The sequence below is a fragment of the Crinia signifera genome, chromosome 6 (assembly GCF_055691185.1).
Source record: "Crinia signifera chromosome 6, ASM5569118v1, whole genome shotgun sequence".
NCBI lineage: Eukaryota > Metazoa > Chordata > Amphibia > Anura > Myobatrachidae > Crinia > Crinia signifera.
Genome location: NC_139222.1, coordinates 17,906,037 through 17,929,255, shown reverse-complemented (window position 1 = coordinate 17,929,255; position 23,219 = coordinate 17,906,037). Strand labels below are relative to the sequence as shown.

Genomic DNA, 23,219 nt, shown 5'->3' with positions numbered 1-23,219 from the left:
TGACTGCTACTAGGAAGCTCCCTCTATCCTACGATGGTCACTAGGATACTCCCTCCCTGACTGCTACTAGGAAGCTCCATCTATCCTACGATGGACACTAGGATACTCCCTTCCTGACTGCTACTAGGAAGCTGCCTCTATCCTATGACGGTCACTAGGATACTCCCTTCCTGACTGCTACTAGGAAGCTCCCTCTGTCCTATGACGGTCACTAGGATACTCCCTTCCTGACTGCTACTAGGAAGCTCCCTCTATCCTATGATGGTCACTAGGATACTCCCTCCCTGACTGCTACTAGGAAGCTCCTTCTATCCTACGATGGTCACTAGGATACTCCCTTCCTGACTGCTACTAGGAAGCTGCCTCTATCCTATGACGGTCACTAGGATACTCCCTTCCTGACTGCTACTAGGAAGCTCCTTCTATCCTACGATGGACACTAGGATACTCCCTTCCTGACTGCTACTAGGAAGCTGCCTCTATCCTATGACGGTCACTAGGATACTCCCTTCCTGACTGCTACTAGGAAGCTCCCTCTGTCCTATGACGGTCACTAGGATACTCCCTTCCTCACTGCTACTAGGAAGCTCCCTCTATCCTATGATGGTCACTAGGATACTCCCTCCCTGACTGCTACTAGGAAGCTCCCTCTATCCTATGATGGTCACTAGGATACTCCCTCCCTGACTGCTACTAGGAAGCTCCCTCTGTCCTATGATGGTCACTAAAATACTCCCTCCCTGCCTGATACTAGGAAGCTTCCTCTGTCCTATGATGGTCACTAGGATACTCCCTTCCTGACTGCTACTAGGAAGCTCCATCTGTCCTACGATGGTCACTAGGATACTCCCTCCCTGACTGCTACTAGGAAGCTCCCCCTATCCTACGATGGTCACTAGGATACTCCCTTCCTGACTGCTACTAGGAAGCTCCCTCTATCCTATGATGGTCACTAGGATACTCCCTCCCTGACTGCTACTAGGAAGCTCCCTCTGTCCTATGATGGTCACTAAGATACTCCCTCCCTGCCTGATACTAGGAAGCTTCCTCTATCCTCCTTTGTCACATTTCTACATTGTGTAATCTTAAAAAAAAAAAAAAAAAACACAAGAAGTCTAGATTTTGGTTATTACTGGTTTTAATGTTATTTGTGTTATATCCATGTATGCTTTATATTGTAATTCCAGATGCCTAAGGTGCCCTTACACAGTGCGATGATAGCACCCGTTATGGGCTTGATCGCATTGCACTGTGTATGGGGACCTGTAGTTTTAAATAAAAAAAATGACATGCTAATATAGATACAATTATGTAAATAGTTAAGAATGAATTAAAGGCAAAGAACCATTGTAACAGTAATCTGGATTAAATAGGATGGAAACCATCAGAATTAATGACAACATTTGGAACATCTCAGTAACTTACTGCCTACATACATTATCAGTACATACAGAGCAGTATCACACTCATTCCTATATCAGATTGCTGGGACTAAGGGGACCGAGAGATATAATCTGGTACCATCTCCCAAACTGCAATGATCTGCTGTATATAGTATCCCCGGGTAACCACAGTCACTCTGACATCATACAATAGGGCCCGGAGTATAAAAGGGAAACCAAGCAATTGTTAGGGGACACACTCATTGTTGTATACAGATTGTTAGGGGCCACACTCATTGTTGTATAAAGATGGTTATACTGACGTCATCAGTGGTCCTGATGTCACAGCCATTGCACTGCAGAGTATGTCTCCGCTTTCGTGGCCCTACACGTCACCTGACCAAGAATAACTAAGAAGCGCATGCAGCAGCAGCACCAGAGGTATGAACAGAGGACAGACGGGTCGAGGCCGGTAAGTAAAGCAAGGTCTGTGTGTGGGAGAGGCGCTTGGCAATCAGCGGTCCAGCTGGGGCCGCACACATCAAACGCTAAGATCGCAAGCAGCGCATGTAGTGCAGCAACAGCAGAACTCGGGCATCATACTCGGGGAGAGCAGCGGCTGCGCTGACCATGTGACTGCTAGGTCCGGACCGACACAGCATCACATTACCTTCCCCTCCCCCGCAGTCCTACCCGGGCAGCTAGGATACAACATCCCAGGTCATATCTGACTGACCAATGATCATCATCTGGATGCAATCAAATAATGACTAATATCTGGATGCAGCTGACGGGACACCGCAGTCCGCACCAGAAACCAGCACCAGCCAATTACTCATTTACATACTTCGATGGACACAAACGCTCAAATGTTATACTTTTTAAGATTAAAGGAGCCCATAGACGCTCCGTTGTGTCCGGCTCCGTTTTGTACTATGCGATGTGCGCTCCCGCGCATCACATAGTACGGTACAAAAAGTATGTGCTGCATATACTGTTTGTACTAGGTACACATCGGATCGGATTGCATGCACACTGCATGCACAAGGGATGCGATCCGATATGATGTGTGCTATTTAAGCACACAACGGATCCGATTAACGGACCGTGTATGGGGGGCTTTAGACGGATCGCTGCTCGTTATCAATACTAACGAGCCGCTACCTGCAGGTTTGAACATTCGCCTTTTCCACAAATCCTCAACTCCATTTTTATATCTTTTTATTGTTTTAGTTTTATAATTGAGCTCTAATCTTGCCTCAATAATGTTTATATTGTTTATATTGCATCTGCAGTACTAAACATTTCCCATCCCCTCCTAATCACAGCAATCAGGACCATTCACATGCCGGCAATAGTCACGGAATGTAGCAATACACTGTTTATTCTGGAAGTTATAGAAACAAGTGACAGATTGTATTTATACTGTAACAATATCACACTGCCTGATTACCATCACTCCGCCCCACTACAGCATGTTAGAGATGGGGTACTGAGCACTGTTTCCCACAACAAACCATTTCTACATAACAAATCAGGGAGAACAGCCTGAGCACCAGCAGCACTACCCGGAGCTTATATAGAAACATAACAACACACTCGGTGCGCAGGGAATCACCACATTTCCTTGAATTCATTTCCACCTTTGCACAGCTGTAATAGGCGGGAATGTACTTGTATGGAGTGGAGTTCGCTGGGCTCTGAAAACTCAGGTCTGAATTAAGCCCTAAGAACATGGAAATGGCTTCTCACCTGTGTGAGTTCTCTCATGTCGGACAAGATGTGATTTCACGGTAAAAGATTTCCCACACTCAGAACATGTAAATGGTTTTTCACCTGTGTGAGTTCTCTGATGAACGACAATATCGTATTTATGCTTAAAACATTTCCCACATTCTGTACAAGGAAATACCTTCTCAACTGTGTGAGTTCTCTCATGTGTAACAAGACGTGATTTCCGGGAAAAACATTTCCCACACTCAGAACATAGGAACGGCTTCTTACCCGTGTGAGTTCTCACATGTTTAACTAGATCTGATTTTCTGGTAAAACATTTCCCACATTCAGTACATGGAAATGGCTTCTCACTATTGTGAGTTCTCTGATGTGCAATAAGAGTTGATTTCATGGTAAAAGATTTCCCACACTCAGAACATGGAAATGGCTTCTCACCTGTGTGAGATCTCTCATGTATCAGAAGATGTGATTTCATGGTAAAAGATTTCCCACACTCAGAACATGGAAATGGCTTCTCACCTGTGTGAGTTCTATAATGTATAAGAAGATGTGATTTCCGGGAAAAACGTTTCCCACACTCAGAACATAGGAACGGCTTCTCACCCGTGTGAGTTCTCACATGTTTAACGAGATCTGATTTCATGGTAAAACATTTCCCACATTCTGTACATGGAAATGGCTTCTCACTTTTGTGAGCTCTCTGATGTGCAATAAGAGTTGATTTCATGGTAAAAGATTTCCCACACTCAGAACACGGAAATGGCTTCTCACCTGTGTGAGTTTTTTCATGTCGGACAAGCTGTGATTTTGTGGTAAAAGATTTTCCACAGTCAGAACATGAAAATGGCTTTTCACCCGTGTGACTTCTCTGATGAATGACAAACTCGTATTTATGCTTAAAACATTTCCCACACTCAGAACATGGAAATGGTTTCTCCCCTGTGTGAGTTCTCTGATGTGTAATAAAATCTGACTGATTTATAAAACATGTATCACACTCAGAACAGGTAAATATGTCAGCACCTGTATGAGCTGCTCTATGTGTAGCAGTATCTGAGTTACCAGGAGAGGAGTCCTCAGGAATAGAGGTATCAGGTGATTTATCTGCACTGTGAGGCACTGGCTGTATATTTAGGGTAATGGAGGCGTCTTCTGGAGAATCCTGTGTGATGTTATCTTCTGTTTTATAATCTGGAGAAAGAATAAGACGTCCCTCCGAGGTATTCCTGCTTCTGTGTCCATCTGCTGGAAATAACATACAGATATAGAGATATCGCCCTTCCCCTTTCCCCTCAGACAAAGACAGGGGAGAGGGGATAAACACTATTCAGGAATGAGAACAATAATCCTAACAAGGAGAACAGTAATATAACAGAACAGAAACAAAGACCATAAAGGGAAGGCATAAGGGATGCCCCAAAGCTGGTCCTAAGGGCAAGCTGGCATCTCTGGGGTACCCAGACTGGTCACATTGGGTAAGAGCTGCACTGAGGAGCAGGTGACAGCCCAGCACCCCAGCTTAGCAGAGGCTCCGTGCCACACCATCCTAGCTGCACACACCAGTCTCTTGGTGCCCCAACAGGATCAGGAACAGGCAGACTTGCTACAAGGTAATCCTGGTAACAGTGATCCACCTGATAATGCTGATCACAGGCTAACCAGCCTCTCCTGCTGTTATCATGCAGACCCAGCAGGTCATCCATCCAGTGCAAATCCTGGGTCTTACGTACATAGAGCCACAAAGCCCTGACCACTGGCTGGTTACTAACTCAGCAAGCTGAGGCCCAACTCCTTGTTACTGGGTCTGGTGGTGCTGGTTCTCCCTGGGTGCCTGCGGTACTGTGGATGACAGGTGCCAGTCTGAGCAGTCTGTACCCCAGTATAGGTGGAAGGCTTTTCTCTGAACAGATTATGGCCGTTCCCTAATATTACACAAGGAAGATAGTGTGTAATACCCCATGTAGTGGTGCACAGAGAGGATCAACAGGTGGTACTGCCAAGGGAGAAAACATGGGTAATGCCACATGACCTTCCATACTATTGTACCCTGTACACTGCTCTTATTCCTGTCCCTTCTACTGATGATGTAGGGGAGTCACTGGGGAACATGGGGGGGATTGGTGAGATCTCTGGGCTGGTAGCAGACAATGATCTAATGTGCGGAGGAGAAGAGGACAATAATAGGGGCTGATGGCTCCTGACTCCCCCACTGGGCAGATACATTCCCCTCATTAGTCTGTAGTGACAGAGGAGGGTGCGGGATAAGAGGCCGCTGTAGTGACAGAGGAGGGTGTAGGATAAGAGGCTGCTGTAGTGACAGAGGAGGGTGCAGGATAAGAGGCCGCTGTAGTGACAGAGGAGGGTGCAGGATAAGAGGCCGCTGTACTGACAGAGGAGGGTGCGGGATAAGAGGCCGCTGCACTGACAGAGGAGGGTGCGGGATAAGAGGCCGCTGCAGTGACAGAGGAGGGTGCGGGATAAGAAGCCGCTGCAGTGACAGAGGAGGGTGCGGGATAAGAGGCCGCTGTAGTGACAGAGGAGGGTGCAGGATAAGAGGCCGCTGTAGTGACAGAGGAGGGTGCAGGATAAGAGGCCGCTGTAGTGACAGAGGAGGGTGCGGGAAGAGGCCGCTGTAGTGACAGAGGAGGGTGCGGGATAAGAGGCTGCTGTAGTGACAGAGGAGGGTGCGGGATAAGAGCCCGCTGTAGTGACAGAGGAGGGTGCGGGATAAGAGGCTGCTGTAGTGACAGAGGAGGGTGCAGGATAAGAGGCCGCTGTAGTGACAGAGGAGGGTGCGGTATAAGAGGCCGCTGTAGTGACAGAGGAGGGTGTGGGATAAGAGGCCGCTGTAGTGACAGAGGAGGGTGCGGGATAAGAGGCCGCTGTAGTGACAGAGGAGGGTGCGGGATAAGAGGCTGCTGTAGTGACAGAGGAGGGTGTAGGATAAGAGGCTGCTGTAGTGACAGAGGAGGGTGCAGGATAAGAGGCTGCTGTAGTGACAGAGGAGGGTGCGGGATAAGAGCCCGCTGTAGTGACAGAGGAGGGTGCGGGATAAGAGGCTGCTGTAGTGACAGAGGAGGGTGTAGGATAAGAGGCTGCTGTAGTGACAGAGGAGGGTGCGGGATAAGAGGCCGCTGTAGTGACAGAGGAGGGTGCGGGATAAGAGGCCGCTGTAGTGACAGAGGAGGGTGTAGGATAAGAGGCTGCTGTAGTGACAGAGGAGGGTGCGGGATAAGAGGCCGCTGTAGTGACAGAGGAGGGTGCGGGATAAGAGGCCGCTGTAGTGACAGAGAAGGGTGCAGGATAAGAGGCCGCTGTAGTGACAGAGGAGGGTGCAGGATAAGAGGCCGCTGTAGTGACAGAGGAGGGTGCAGAATAAGAGGCCGCTGTAGTGACAGAGGAGGGTGCAGGATAAGAGGGTGCAGGATAAGAGGCCGCTGTAGTGACAGAGGAGGGTGCGGGATAAGAGGCCGCTGTAGTGACAGAGGAGGGTGCAGGATAAGAGGCTGCTGTAGTGACAGAGGAGGGTGCGGGATAAGAGTCCGCTGTAGTGACAGAGGAGGGTGCAGGATAAGAGGCTGCTGTAGTGACAGAGGAGGGTGCGGGATAAGAGGCCGCTGTAGTGACAGAGGAAGGTGCAGGATAAGAGGCCGCTGTAGTGACAGAGGAGGGTGCAGGATAAGAGGCCGCTGCAGTGACAGAGGAGGGTGCAGGATAAGAGGCCGCTGTAGTGACAGAGGAGGGTGTAGGATAAGAGGCCGCTGTAGTGACAGAGGAGGGTGCGGGATAAGAGGCTGCTGTAGTGACAGAGGAGGGTGCAGGATAAGAGGCTGCTGTAGTGACAGAGGAGGGTGCGGGATAAGAGGCCGCTGTAGTGACAGAGGAAGGTGCAGGATAAGAGGCCGCTGTAGTGACAGAGGAGAATGTAGGATAAGAGGCTGCTGTAGTGACAGAGGAAGGTGCAGGATAAGAGGCCGCTGTAGTGACAGAGGAGGGTGCAGGATAAGAGGCTGCTGTAGTGACAGAGGAGGGTGCAGGATAAGAGGCTGCTGTAGTGACAGAGGAGGGTGCGGGATAAGAGGCTGCTGTAGTGACAGAGGAGGGTGCGGGATAAGAGGCTGCTGTAGTGACAGAGGAGGGTGCAGGATAAGAGGCCGCTGTAGTGACAGAACAAGGACATTATGTGACCCTCTGTAATAAGTGATTACTACTCACCTGTGCTGGTATCTGTAGGGATTTCCTCCTTGTTACACTGCTGATCCCTCCTCACATCAGTCTCTTCTCCCTCTGTATCTTCTACCTTAATATCCATCACATCCGTCTCTTCTTCTCTCCCTGTATCTTCTACCTTAATATCAGTCACATCCGTCTCTTCTCCCTCTGTATCTTCAGTTTTAATATCGGTCACATCCGTCTCTTCTCCCTCTGTATCTTCTACCTTAATATGAGTCAGGCCTCCACCCTAAATAAGAACAGTTTATTAGTGTATGAGACACACACAGCTTCTCTACAGATCATGTAGCGACTACTCACTATGGTATATCCCACTTACCTGATCCTCCTGTGGGGTCCTGTGAGTCTCCTCTGTACAGTGCTGGGAATACAGAGGACGGGGACATCTCTCTGGGGTATCTCTGTTACTGTGCCCATCTGTAGGAGACACACAGTGACTGAGGACATGGTATATATGTGATTATCCTGGGAATACAGAGGACAGGGACATCTCTCTGGGGTATCTCTGTTACTGGGCCCATCTGTAGGAGACACGCAGTGACTGAGGACATGGTATATATGTGATTATCCTGGGAATACAGAGGACGGGGACATCTCTCTAGGGGATCTCTGTTACTGGGCCCATCTGTAGGAGACAGGCAATGACTGAGGACATGGTATATATGTGATTATCCTGGGAATACAGAGGACGGGGACATCTCTCTGGGGGATCTCTGTTACTGGGCCCATCTGTAGGAGACAGGCAATGACTGAGGACATGGTATATATGTGATTATCCTGGGAATACAGAGGACAGGGACATCTCTCTGGGGTATCTCTGTTACTGGGCCCATCTGTAGGAGACACACAGTGACTGAGGACATTGTATATATGTGATTATCCTGGGAATACAGAGGATGGGGACATCTCTCTGGGGTATCTCTGTTACTGGGCCCATCTTTAGGAGACACGCAGTGACTGAGGACATGGTATATATGTGATTATCCTGGGAATACAGAGGATGAGGACATCTCTCTGGGGTATCTCTGTTACTGGGTCCATCTGTAGGAGACACACAGTGACTGAGGACATTGTATATATATGTGATTATCCTGGGAATACAGAGGACAGGGACATCTCTCTGGGGTATCTCTGTTACTGGGCCCATCTGTAGGAGACACGCAGTGACTGAGGACATGGTATATATGTGATTATCCTGGGAATACAGAGGACAGGGACATCTCTCTGGGGTATCTCTGTTACTGGGCCCATCTGTAGGAGACACGCAGTGACTGAGGACATGGTATATATGTGATTATCCTGGGAATACAGAGGACGGGGACATCTCTCTGGGGTATCTCTGTTACTGGGCCCATCTGTAGGAGACACGCAGTGACTGAGTACATGGTATATATGTGATTATCCTGGGTATACAGAGGACGGGGACATCTGTCTGGGGGATCTCTGTTACTGGGCCCATCTGTAGGAGACACGCAGTGACTGAGGACATGGTATATATGTGATTATCCTGGGAATACAGAGGACGGGGACATCTCTCTGGGGTATCTCTGTTACTGGGCCCATCTGTAGGAGACACACAGTGACTGAGGACATGGTATATATGTGATTATCCTGGGAATACAGATGATGGGGATAACTCTCTGGGGTATCTCTGTTACAGGGCCCATCTGCAGGAGACACACAGTGACTGAATAAACGCTACATATATACACATCAGATTATCTCCAGTAGAACGGGTCACGAGTCCCGTAGCCTACAAGGTGACATTACCACTATTTCTATGTATCTCCATATATCTTGCTGAGACCACTGATCCTGAATGGTTTCGAATCATCTCTTTCCAGAGCTCCCAAAGTTCAAACGCAAAAAAAAAAGCTTTGGTCTAGGGGAATAATTATACTAATTCTAGTAGCTGGTTAATAAGAAAAATTATGGTACCTGACCAGATCTCTTAGCAAGAATAGATTGCACCCAAGACCTGACTGGGGGGGAGTTAGGGGAAAGAGCGCGGTTGGTTGAATAATTTTTGATATTTACTTGTTTAATATAAGAAAGACAGTGACTATCTAACTCTCTCTGCACAAGTTACATCTGCCCCACCTGCAGTGCACATGGTTTTGTCCATCTAAGAAGGATTTTGTCATAAAGAGTGAACTAGAATAAGGCCCAATGATCCAGATTTGCCAGCAATGATAAATGTGCTTCTGTGCTATAGGAGAGGCAGGAACATGAGGGATATGGTAATGTACACAGACATCTCTAGGTTGTGCAGACCCGAGGGGTCACCAGGTGTGTATATATATATATATATATATATATATATATATATATGTGTGTATGTGATTATTCCTCACCTGTGCTGGTGTCTGTAGGGATTTCCTCCTCCTTACACTGCTGATCCATCTCTTCTTCTCCCTCTATATCCTATACCGTAATATCACACAGATCTTCCCCTAATTAAATATATAAAATCACACACATCTTACAGTCACTATGTATAAATGTAATCTCTCTCACCTTCTGCTTCTATTAGTTTGGGATTTATCTCTAAATCCAGGCACCCCCCCCCCCCCCCTCCCATTAGATGAAGATCCAATTAGTAATAATACTACGGGAATCCAGCAAACATAAAACACATCACCCTTCTCCTATTACTTGAAAAACCCTTTAATTGTGCAGGATGGAATGCAGACCCTGTAACAAACCAGCCTCCATCTAGGTTTTCTCTCTCTTAAACAACCTCACCCCTCTGGCAATAGCAGAAACATGGCTCACACATATCAGGCACTGTCTCATCTATAGCCCTCTCACACAGTGACATCTGTACTTGTTTCCTAGCACGGCACCCACATTTTCAACGTAGTGAAATTGCATTGCATGCCGCAATATAGTGTCATACGATGCAATTTCAGTCACTCCCGTTCCCGCTCACTGTCCCCCGCTCCCTGGATCACTGGTAATCCCGCCCCCTGTCACATCCTCACAGAAATCACTCTGAGGTGATTTTGTGAGCGGAGTGGACATGCATTTGTGTGCTATTGATTGATTCTTGGTCATTTGCTTATTTCGACTGAAATGGCTGCTGCGCAGAATGTATTTTCATTGCTGCAGATGGAGGCAGAGGCAATTGAATTCTTCCAGCGCAATCATCTTTTGCCGGTGGCGGCGAATTGCGCCAATGGACACAGTATGCGGATGAGTCTCAAGGAAGGTATGTGGCGGTGCCATGTGAAGGTTTGTCAGCTAAAGGCAAGCCTTAGAGCGGCACACTTTTTCCCGGGGTGCCGCTTACCCATCCTGACATTGGTGAGGTTTATCTACTCCTGGGCGCAGGAGATGACCTCGGTAGAGTACTGCCAGCAGCAGCTTGATATGTCCAAGAAGACTGCAGTACTGTACAATAAGTGGATGCGGGAGGCCTGCTTGATGGATCTAATGGCGCAGCCGCAGCGCCGTATTGGTGGGCCAGACCGCATAGTAGAGGTGGACGAGACCTTACATGTCAGGAGGCAAAGCAATGTAGGCCGGATGTTACCCCAGCAGTGGGTATTCGGGGGAATCTGCAGGGAAACAGGGCAGTGTTTCTTGACAAAAGGTGGCCACCCGCGATGCCAGCACATTAATGTCGGCTATAATGGAAAACGTACAGCACAGTCCAGCTGCGGTTGGCTGGATACGAGCACGCCCAGGTGAACCACAGATATATAAAAAAGGAAAAAAAGGAAGGTATGATGATCCTTATTTGAATTAGGGCAAAGTGTACCCACACACGGAGTAACCTCAACGATGTTTGCGCTAAAGTGTGTCCAAGTTTGCAAAAAGTTCTCCCAGGATTTGGAACTCAGGTCCAGAAGATTTGAGCAGGTGGCAAGGTCCAATAGGCAAGGTTGGGAAATGGGAAATCCACACAGCACTGGGAGAACTTGTTGCAAACTTGGACACACTTTACCGCAAACATCGTTGAGGTTACTCCATGTGTGGGTACACTTTGCCCTAATTCAAATAAGGATCATCATACCTCCAGCGGCTTCCAAAACCCATTGGTTCCCCCAAGGACTCTCCACAAAGGACTTATGCCCGGTCCAGTGCATGTCATATGATGTGCTAAGGTTATAATCCACTTATAAATTCTTGGTCTTAACATTTTATTATTGTTTTTTAACCATATATCCGGATCAATTGTATATTTGTGCCATTAAAATTGTTTTTTTTTTTTAGATATTTGATTCACTTGTAATCAATTGGTTCATTTGCATAGCGCTGCTTCCTTTTTTCCTTTTTTACATTTCTGTAAGGGAGCGGACTACTCCCTTCTTAGCAGCTGCTTAGTGATTGAGAGAACAGCTAGTGACAAACGCTCCAAATCAACCCAGGTTGATTTTCTCCCTTTTTTTCTTGAACCACAGATGGTGGTATATAACTTCATCAACGGTGGTACATACGCAGAACATTGAAAGGATGTGGGGCGCATGTAAATGGCGCAATAAACATCATCGGGGCACCGCAAGGCACATGTTGCAATCGGATTTAGAAGTATGGCAGAAAAGTTTGGGTGGGGATGACCCCTTTGGACATATCCTCCACACCCTGACACTGCTAGAGAAGGACAATTCAATTATTTGATCTTGATTACATGGTATAAATTAATGTTTTCTGTTTTAATTCAATTGTTTGTATCACCTGTTATTTTATGGTTTATTATTTTTTTCAGTAAATTATACTTCTTAGTCAACACATGTCGTCATTACTGTGTCAGTTGCATGATTTTGCAGGGGTGAATTAGTTAATAAAACACCACCACTATCCATGGCAGCGGAACGCATCCTCCGGCCTTTTCATACCCCCACTATCCATGTCGGCCTGGAGTTGATTTTAGATAGTGTGGTGAGCGCAGCGAGCCACGCGGATTACTTCACATGTATTCCGCTGCGCTCGCCACACTATCTAAAATCAACTTCACACCGACGTGGATAGTGGGGGTATGAAAAGGTTGGAGGATGCGTTCCGCCGTCGCTCGCCACGCTTCGGGGTGGCGTGGATACTGGAATTGATGCTAAACAATGGCGCAGGTGTTTACAAATTGTAAGCACCCATCACATCATATGCACACATCACATAGCATCACATCTCATGGCATGGGTACTTGTACAATTAAATATCGCATCGCATTTCCTGCCATGCGATCCTATGCGATATTTTATTGTATAAGCACTCCTGTTCAGTTAACATGGACATCGCATTGCATGCATCCCACTGCACTATAGATGGTACACGATGCGATACAATCTCACTATGCAGAATAGCGCACTAAGGTATTTGCGTAGTGGGCGCCGTGCTAGGAAACAAGTACCGTGACACCTCCAAATTTGGAAGCAGACACGGAGGTGGGGTTGGAATAGTTCTTCACAATGGGCAATTGCAAGATCCCAATTATTCTCCTTGTGTCTTCAAACTACTCTCTGTAACCTCCGTTCTTGGACAGTCCCTATGGACTGACTCCTATAGACATTGGGTTGGCCACTGCCTGTTTCTTTTTTTTTTACGCAATCAGTTAAGAACGTGAAGAAAAGGAGAGAAGAGGCGAATGGAAAGAACAGGGAAATGGAATTTCCAAACAGTGTCATATTAGGGTTGTGGGGCAGGTGCCGATGATGGCATAACGTATGATGCATATTCGTGGCTTTCTTTAAAATCCAGCCATGGGGACCAAGTGGTGGGAAATGTATTTGAGGGTAATTTAGAGGGAGAGGAAGACGAAAGGTCTTCCTTGAGCATGTAGCGGTCAAGTCTTAGGAACCAATGGGAGATGGGGGGGGCGTGTTCGGGATGTCCAGAAACAGGGTATAGTTGCTCTTGCGGCTTTCATTAAGTGGCGGAGTAGGGATTTCTTATACATAAAGATAGGGATATCCATATAATTGAGCAACCAGAACTCTGGAGTGTATGGTAAGGGAATACCAGTAATCAGTGTGGACAATCTCCTAATTGTCGTCCAGAAGTCAGTCAGCTCAGGGCACTGCTACCAGATGTGTAGTGGGGAGCCTTGGGGGCATTGACATGGCCAACATGTATCAGGGATAGTTGGGAACATCCGGTTTATGTGTACCGGGCATCTGTACCACCTGGAAAGGATTTTGTATTGGGTCTGAAGAATCTGAGTAGAAGATGAACTGGCAAAGGTATATCGGAATATCGTAGGCCAATGATCATCCGGTATAGTGATGGTCAACTCAGATTGCCAAGCCTTAACAAAGGGGGCAGCTCAGGTGAAAGGGTTTCTGAGCACATTTGGTAAATAAGAGATATAATATTTTTCGGTGGTGTGTCATCTAAACATAATTGTTCAAATTTGGTTGGGGTCCCTCTAGGTGTAGAAGTGTGGAAAGATTAGATGTAATGTCGAAATTGTAAGTACGACCAGAACAATCTTGTAGGCAAGGAATATCTCTGTTGTAGGTCTGTGAAGGAACGTAAGTCAGAGTTGGACAGTAAATGGGAAATTCCAGTTACCGACCAGGTCATCAGGGATGGGGAGGCGAAGTCAGAATTACCAAAAAGGGGTGTAGGAAGGGAAAGTCCAGGGCTAAATAGGGTACGGTGTCTAAATTTCTGCCAGTACTTCATAGTAGGGCTCAATGTGGGATGTGACACTCGGGGTAAGGTGGTGATCGATCCAGGGAAGGATGTGTGAAGGTACGGCAGTGGCATAGTTTAAGATGTGGACCCACTGTTTAGTAAAGGGGATTCTGGACATCTAGACTATTCTTGCTCCACGTACTACATAGTAGTAGTTTAGGAACTGAGGGAGTTGTAGTCCTCCCCTAGTTCGGCTTTGAACCAAAGTCGCTTGGGAAAGGCAGGCTTTATTGGCACCCCATATAAATCTCCCTATTAGGCTCTGTAATGATGTGAAGTAGAAGATAGGAATTGAAATCGGTAGAGTCTGTAAAAGGTACAACAACTTGGGAAGGAAGTTTATTTTCACCCTGTTAATCCTACCAAACCAGGAGAGCCTCACAAGGGTCCATCTCTGGAGATCCCCTTTCACCTTTGCCATAAGGGGGAGAACGTTAAGTTTGAAAAGATTATTGATGTTTGGAGATAACAACACTCCCAGGTACTTAACGTGGGAGGGACGCCAAAGACATTGATAGGAGTCCCTGAGACTCTCCACATTGCTGGCAGGAGTGGAAATGTTAAGGGCAATTCATTTAGAGTAATTAATTTTGAAATTGGACAGAAGGCTGAATCTGTGAAATAAGTCGGGTAGTCACGGGTTCAGTAAGTGCGGCAAGGAGGTCGTAGACAAATAAAGCAAACTTATATTTGTGGTCCCCCAGCTGTACCCCCTTAATATCTCCATTAGCCCGGATCGCCCGTGCCAGGGCTTCCATACATAAAAAGAACAATTTGAACATAAGACAAAAATAGTTGCTGAAAGGGGGCAACCTTGGCGTGTGCCGTTATGTATTATGGAAGGAGAGAGCTCCTTATTTCGAACCCTTGCAGAAGGGGAGCGGTATAGGTAGTGTGATCCCTAATCCAAACAACGAAGAAGACCCTCCATAAACTGCCAGTAGAGCCCATGACCTCAGTGCTGTGATGCAGTAATGTAACCATTACACCGTCCGTACTGCCCTGTATATATAACACATGGTGGGAATAGAACCCAGGACCTCAGTGCTGTGAGGCAGTAATGTAACCATTACACCATACGTACTGCCCCGTATATATATAACACATGGTGGGAATAGAACCCATGACCTCAGTGCTGTGAGGCAGTAATGTAACCATTACACCGCCCCGTATATATATAACACATGGTGGGAATAGAACCCATGACCTCAGTGCTGTGAGGTAGTAATGTAACCATTACACCATCCGTACTGCCCCGTATATATAACACATGGTGGGAATAGAACCCAGGACCTCAGTGCTGTGAGGCAGTAATGTAACCATTACACCATACGTACTGCCCCGTATATATATAACACATGGTGGGAATAGAACCCATGACCTCAGTGCTGTGAGGCAGTAATGTAACCATTACACCATACGTACTGCCCCGTATATATAACACATAGTGGGAATAGAACCCATGACCTCAGCGCTGTGAGGCAGTAATGTAACCATTACACCATACGTACTGTCCCGTATATATATATAACACATGGTGGGGATAGAGCCCATGACCTCAGCGCTGTGAGGCAGTAATGTAACCATTACACCATCCGTACTGCCCCGTATATATAACACATGGTGGGGATAGAACCCATGACCTCAGTGCTGAGGCAGTAATGTAACCATTACACCATCCGTACTGCCCCGTATATATAACACATGGTGGGGATAGAACCCATGACCTCATGCTGTGAGGTAGTAATGCTAACCATTACACCATCCGTACTGCCCTGTGTATATATAACACATGGTGGGGATAGAACCCATGACCTCAGTGCTGTGAGGCAGTAATGCTAACCATTACACCATCCGTACTGCCCCGTATATATAACACATGGTGGGAATAGAACCCATGACCTCAGTGCTGTGAGGCAGTAATGTAACCATTACACCATACGTACTGCCCCGTATATATAACACATAGTGGGAATAGAACCCATGACCTCAGTGCTGTGAGGCAGTAATGTAACCATTACACCATACGTACTGTCCCGTATATATATATAACACATGGTGGGGATAGAGCCCATGACCTCAGCGCTGTGAGGCAGTAATGTAACCATTACACCATCCGTACTGCCCCGTATATATAACACATGGTGGGGATAGAACCCATGACCTCAGTGCTGAGGCAGTAATGTAACCATTACACCATCCGTACTGCCCCGTATATATAACACATGGTGGGGATAGAACCCATGACCTCATGCTGTGAGGTAGTAATGCTAACCATTACACCATCCGTACTGCCCTGTGTATATATAACACATGGTGGGGATAGAACCCATGACCTCAGTGCTGTGAGGCAGTAATGCTAACCATTACACCATCCGTACTGCCCCGTATATATAACACATGGTGGGGATAGGGATTGGGATCTCGCCCACCAGGATCCAGAAATTCTAAATCTCATTGGATCCCAGTAAGTAACCCTGCCCCACCCCTCTAAGCCTCTATATAAGGATGGCTTTATAGATGTATTATGGAAAGGTTGCGGCTAGTTGCCCTTCACTGTAAGGACCTGGGGAGAAGAGGGGGCGGGGAGAGTAGGAGCAAGGGACCCAAACTAACCCTAACAGGCTTGCTTCGCTTGCCAAGCTTCGGCCATGGTGGCTCGTTCCTTCACTATCTACGCCACCACTGGTTGCCTTCAGTAACCAGGTGACGAGCTAAGCAGAGCGAGCCACCGTGCCCGAAGCATGGCGAGCAAAGTGTGCCCGTGAGTGTCCGTTTGGTTCCCTTCTTCCAACCTTGCTCCTACGCTCTCCTCCCCAGGTCCTTACGGCGAAGAGCAACTAGTCACTACCATCATGGAACCCACCTGTGTATTTTATAGTATATGTGCACACACCATGCGGCAGACTTGATGTCAGCGGAGATATAAGATCACATTATGAAGAGGGAAACACAGACGGTAGAGAAATAAGGGGAACACAGACATAATAACTACTATATTAGAGAAATAATACTGTGTCATAGGGGCCACACACTGCTGGTAACAAGCCTATGACAGAGGGTGGGACATGGCTTTTATTTTTGCAGCATTGTACCCTCGCGGGCTCGCTACGCTCGCACGCTTCGGGCACGGTGGCTCGCTTCGCTCGCCACAGATTTATATTCCCCCTCCAGGTATACGTGGACCCAGGGCATGATGGGAAAATTACCTAAACTGCATGGGATCTAGACACTACCATGGCCCCAGGCACTGTATTGGGATATACAGCTATGATGACCCTCCTCAGCCACAGCCCTACAGCGCACGTGTAAGGCCGGGAGGCGCCGTGTCCCCCGGGCGTCACATACACACTGACTGTATCTATGTCACCCGCTCCTCCCCATCTCTCACCCTTGTCTGTGGGGACACTCACCCTCCCGTCGCTGCATGTTATCTACCGTACTTCCGGGCAAGGGGCTCCTCCTCCATACTGCCGGATTGGGCGATTCCACGAACTTCCGAGCCCTGCGTTTCACGGAACTTCCGGGCTTTGCGTTCCACAGTACTTCCTGGTAATGCGCTGTACTCTACTTCCGGATTGTGCGCTCCACCGTAATTCCGGGTTGAGCGGTCCACTGTCCCTCCGGATTGTGCGTTCCACCGTACTCCGCCCCCGCTCTGAGTTCCGGGGCCCAGGAATATTGTGTATTGTATTGTCCATAACAACAAATGGCGGGCTGTGGACGAGGCAGCAGTGTTGTGTCAGGCATCGTCAGGTAATCACATCTAGTATTATTATTATTATTATTATTATTATTATTATATGATATACTACTACTGTTATATATAGGTGGCGCCGACTGTGGTGCTCTGTGGTTATACTGCAGATGGAGCAGCCTCTGGTGTCCTGAGAGTGTTATATAACATATGTAGATCAGAGTGTTGTGCCCTGTGACTGTAACACAAGCCCCACATACAGGACCCTTCCCACAGGGACACAGTTCCCACCATAGTAATGTCTGGTAATGTGTATGGTGATGTATTGTGTTAATGTAGGGTCATGTCTGGTACTCTATCGTACTATATATGGTGATGTACAGTAATGTAGGGTAACAAAGGGGTATCACTGCACTAGTGAGGAGTAAATAAGAGTCTCTGTATATATAGTGATATATAGTAACATCTACTTGTATCCGCTTATGCAATAGGAGTAAAACACAAGACTCTGCATAGATGACATTATTATTTATATATATATTTAATCATAAAAAGAAACATTTCATATGAGATCATAATTAAAAAACTATAATTGAAGTTAAAATTGAATTTAGATTAGAAGCCTGAGAATATTCGGGTCAGAACCTATTAGACATAACTAGTCAGATTTAGATGCCGGCATCCCAGCAATATTAGTGACAGGCAGTGATTGGCCGGCGTCCCAGCAATATTAGTGACAGGCAGTGATTGGCCGGCGTCCCAGCAATATTAGTGACAGGCAGTGATTGGCTGGTGTCCCAGCAATATTAGTGACAGGCAGTGATTGGCTGGTGTCCCAGCAATATTAGTGACAGGCAGTGATTGGCCGGCGTCCCAGCAATATTAGTGACAGGCAGTGATTGGCCGGCGTCCCAGCAATATTAGTGACAGGCAGTGATTGGCCGGCGTCCCAGCAATATTAGTGACAGGCAGTGATTGGCCGGTGCCCCAGCAATATTAGTGACAGGCAGTGATTGGCTGGTGTCCCAGTAATACTAGTAACAGACAGTGATTGGCCGGCGTCCCAGCAATATTAGTGACAGGCAGTGATTGGCTGGTGTCCCAGCAATATTAGTGACAGGCAGTGATTGGCTGGTGTCCCAGCAATATTAGTGACAGGCAGTGATTGGCTGGTGTCCCAGCAATATTAGTGACAGGTAGTGATTGGCAGGCGTCCCAGCAATATTAGTGACAGGCAGTGATTGGCCGGCGTCCCAGCAATATTAGTGACAGGCAGTGATTGGCCGGCGTCCCAGCAATATTAGTGACAGGCAGTGATTGGCCGGCGTCCCAGCAATATTAGTGACAGGCAGTGATTGGCCGGCGTCCCAGCAATATTAGTGACAGGCAGTGATTGGCCGGCGTCCCAGTAATATTAGTGACAGACAGTGATTGGCCGGCGTCCCAGCAATATTAGTGACAGGCAGTGATTGGCCGGTGTCCCAGTAATATTAGTGACAGACAGTGATTGGCCGGCGTCCCAGCAATATTAGTGACAGGCAGTGATTGGCCGGCGTCCCAGCAATATTAGTAACAGGCAGTGATTGGCCGGCGTCCCTGCAATATTAGTGACAGGCAGTGATTGGCTGGCGTCCCAGCAATATTAGTGACAGGCAGTGATTGGCCGGCGTCCCAGCAATATTAGTGACAGGCAGTGATTGGCCGGCGTCCCTGCAATATTAGTGACAGGCAGTGATTGGCCGGCGTCCAAGCAATATTAGTAACAGGCAGTGATTGGCTGGTGTCCCAGCAATATTAGTGACAGGCAGTGATTGGCCGGCGTCCCAGCAATATTAGTAACAGACAGTGATTGGCCGGCGTCCCAGCAATATTAGTGACAGGCAGTGATTGGCCGGAGTCCCAGCAATATTAGTAACAGGCAGTGATTGGCCGGCGTCCCAGCAATATTAGTAACAGGCAGTGATTGGCTGGCGTCCCAGCAATATTAGTAACAGGCAGTGATTGGCCGGCGTCCTAGCAATATTAGTGACAGGCAGTGATTGGCCGGCGTCCCAGCAATATTAGTAACAGGCAGTGATTGGCCGGCGTCCCTGCAATATTAGTGACAGGCAGTGATTGGCCGGCGTCCCAGCAATATTAGTGACAGGCAGTGATTGGCCGGCGTCCAAGCAATATTAGTAACAGGCAGTGATTGGCTGGTGTCCCAGCAATATTAGTGACAGGCAGTGATTGGCCGGCGTCCCAGCAATATTAGTAACAGGCAGTGATTGGCTGGCGTCCCAGCAATATTAGTAACAGGCAGTGATTGGCCGGCGTCCTAGCAATATTAGTGACAGGCAGTGATTGGCCGGTGTCCCAGCAATATTAGTGACAGGCAGTGATTGGCCTGTGTCCTAGCAATATTAGTGACAGGCAGTGATTGGCCGGTGTCACAGTAATATTAGTAACAGGCAGTGATTGGCCGGTGTCCCAGCAATATTAGTAACAGGCAGTGATTGGCCGGCGTCCCAGCAATATTAGTAACAGGCAGTGATTGGCCGGTGTCCCAGCAATATTAGTGACAGGCAGTGATTGGCCGGCGTCCCAGCAATATTAGTGACAGGTAGTGATTGGCCGGCGTCCCACCAATATTAGTGACAGGCAGTGTTCGGCCGGCGTCCCACCAATATTAGTGACAGGCAGTGATTGGCCGGCGTCCCAGCAATATTAGTAACAGGCAGTGAAGGGCCGGTGACCACATAGCAGGTGTAATAGCAGCACAATGGAGTCCAGCGGGCAGGTAGCTGCTGAACGCATGCCCCCACACATCCCTGCTCTGTGCACGGCTGCTAACACACAGAGGGAAATCATTCCAATGTAATGATATACCCTGCACGCAGCACTGAGGGAGCCAGGACTCACCTGGTGCAGCAAAGGCTGCGGAGAGAAGGAGGCCGCTGATGATGTTAGTGGCCTCCCAACGGCTGGGGAACACCTGGTTTTCCAGGATACTCCTGGAAAACACTGGTGGCATGCCCCCTCAATCACCCTCCGAGCAGCGAGGGAACGCTAACCTTCGCTCGCTGCCATGGAGTGGACGGCTAGTGCATGGCCCTGATGAAGCTGCTCTGTGAAGCGGGCGCCGGCTTATTCTCCATGTGCGGGCGCCTCCATTGCATGTTACTGTGATTTATTGTTACACTGACTGTGACCTCTCACCCCGACCCTTATCAGGGCAGAGGGACGAGCACTAACAGACCTGAAGTGGGCCTGGTCCATCCACTTGGTCCTACTATGATAGTACAGACAGTGGCGGATTCAGGGGGGGGAGGGGGCAGGGGGCACACAGGCATGTGCCCCTGTCATGTAGAAGATTTTTTTTACGTTTCACCTGCAGCACACATGTGCAGCTACTATTGGCCAGTTCCTGCTATATGTGAGGCGAGTGGCCGTCTGCAAACTTCCGTTGCCGGACATGAATCCCCAGAACTATACTGACTGACACGCAGCAGCTGCGCCGACAGAATAAAGAGTGGGTCCCTCAGCTATCCACCCAGGCAGGAGCCTCCCGACACCTCCCCGAATCCCATTCTTCTGATGCTACAGCCAAAGACAGTGACAGAATCCACAGCCGCTGGAAAAATCTATTAACACATGCGGTCAGGTGAAGGAGAGAACAGGACCATTTCTCTATAGTTGACAGCTTTTGCAGGACAGATCCACCCTTTTCTTCCTCTCTACAAAATCCCCTTCCCGTCCTTAAAACCTGGCCACACCCCTTCAGCCCTGGGCTGAGTCTTCTCACTCCCAGTCAGTGGACCAAGCCCCACCCCCTTCTTTTCCTCAGCCAGCCAATCTCTGCTCCCTCTCTACTCTACTGGAGGTCCAGGCCCCGCCCCTTCCACCACTTAGCAAGTCCCTGTTTTAGCTTGGCGGGGACACTACCTGCTTCCCCTCTACTCTGTCAGCCCTGCCCCCTTCCAGCCCTTAGCCAGTCCTCCATTCAGTTCTACCCCCATCTCTATCCCAGTATGGAAGACCAGGCGGAGTTTAGAAGGTATATAGTGTAGCGATGTAGTGCAGAGTATAGGAGGTATATAGTGTAGTGCGGAGTATAGGAGGTATATAGTGTACTGATGGGTATAATTTAGTGATGTAGTCTGGAGTATACAAGGTATATAGTGTATTGCGGAGTATAGGGGGTATGTAGTGTAGCAGTATATTAAAATACTGTTGATAGGGCAGTTATTAATACAGAAAGTTAGTATTTTTGGTTTGTTTTCAAAGCAAGCAATTCAAAAGTATTTTAATAAATTCCTAAAGTAAGGGTATATAGTACAATAATTCCTTATTCCTTAAGGGGTTTATACTCGGATGACATCTAGTGAAAAAAAAAAAAAAAAACTGCCAACCAGGGAAAGTTTTCTGTACAGAAATATTTTTATTTCTTTTTAAGTCCCAGGAGTAAGTAGGACCCAGAGTGTGAATTACAGGGGGTCAATGGTCCCATGACGGTGTCCCAGAGCGCTATAGAAATAAGGAAGTAGGTGTGTTAAAAAGAACTTCCTGGGGTGTGTGGCGACACACCATAGGAAGACTGCCCCTATCATAGATACATGTCTTTGTCTTACGCTATAGAAACGTTATCTATCGGATAGGGTGAAGAAGCTAAGAGCAGAACCAAGAGATCTGCCTGGCTTCTCATTTAAAATACAGATTTTGCCGAATATAGGAAAAACAAGTTTTTTTGTGTCCTGCGAAATTTGGCCGCACTTCTGTGGGACTGGGCTAACAACCCATTGTTAGAAAGACACAGCAAGTGATTGAGAATAGAGAGGAAGCCTTCATATCGCACACTCTACGCTTAGTTGTTGGAAAAGTGGTGCAATACGGAAGAAGGAGTGTTTGGGTGCGCTCAGCTAAACTGCCCACCAAGATCTGCCAGTAGTGAAAGATTAATTCTCATTTACCATGGGAAATAAGTGTTCACAAAATATTCACTATAAAACAAAAAGATAACGAATCTGCTAGCGAATATTTCCATCGAGGATTTCTGACAGTGTCAAAACTCACTGGTGTCACTGAACCCAAGGACAACACACACTTGAGATAAATGATTGTCTCTGTACTGGTGGAAGGTCTTAAGGAAAATCTGAAGATCAGGGTGCAAACTTCTTTCCCAAATTGGAGGGGCATGACAGTGGATGCCATAAGGGAATCTGCTGTCGACCATGAATGACAAAAACATTAAAAAAAAATCCAAACAGAAAAATGAATGACTGTTAGCATCCAAGCTTTTAGTAATGCCTCAAGCAAAAGCATGTCATGCACAAAACCAAGGGATGTAAGTAGAAAACTTATGATGTGTTTTAACTGCAATAAAGAGGGTGACATAGCCAGACACTGCAGATAAGGGAACCCCAGGAGAAATGACACACATAGAAAGTACTGGGAACCACACCAAGGGGAGACCCATCACCAAAACAATGGGAGGAGACAGACAGATCACGTCACATGCCTCACACCCCACCTCTTAGCCGACACCGTCTTAAGGG

General features: G+C 47.6%; 2 protein-coding genes across 7 annotated transcripts in view; one reads left to right on the top strand and one right to left on the bottom strand.

The window, feature by feature from the left end:
• LOC146010069 (uncharacterized) overlaps positions 1-17,464 on the bottom strand; it is a 146,784-nt gene extending 129,320 nt beyond the window's left edge. For both annotated transcript variants that reach the window (XM_083150943.1, XM_083150942.1), the window contains exons 1-3: positions 17,402-17,464; positions 9,707-9,805; positions 7,672-7,769 (exon numbers count right to left, since the gene is read on the bottom strand). In XM_083150943.1, coding sequence (XP_083007069.1) covers positions 7,672-7,769; positions 9,707-9,755 — 147 coding nt within the window. In that variant the 5' untranslated portion in view covers positions 9,756-9,805; positions 17,402-17,464. The remainder of the gene's footprint in view (positions 1-7,671; positions 7,770-9,706; positions 9,806-17,401) is intronic.
• A 154-nt stretch (positions 17,465-17,618) lies between these two features.
• The window catches only part of LOC146010028 (uncharacterized), a 38,221-nt gene continuing 32,620 nt past the window's right edge, over positions 17,619-23,219 (top strand). For 4 of the 5 annotated variants that reach the window (XM_083150842.1, XM_083150843.1, XM_083150841.1 and 1 more), the window contains exon 1: positions 17,619-17,744. In XM_083150842.1, the coding sequence (XP_083006968.1) occupies positions 17,698-17,744 (47 nt within the window). In that variant the 5' untranslated portion in view covers positions 17,619-17,697. The remainder of the gene's footprint in view (positions 17,745-23,219) is intronic. The other variant, XM_083150840.1, reaches the window with a different exon arrangement.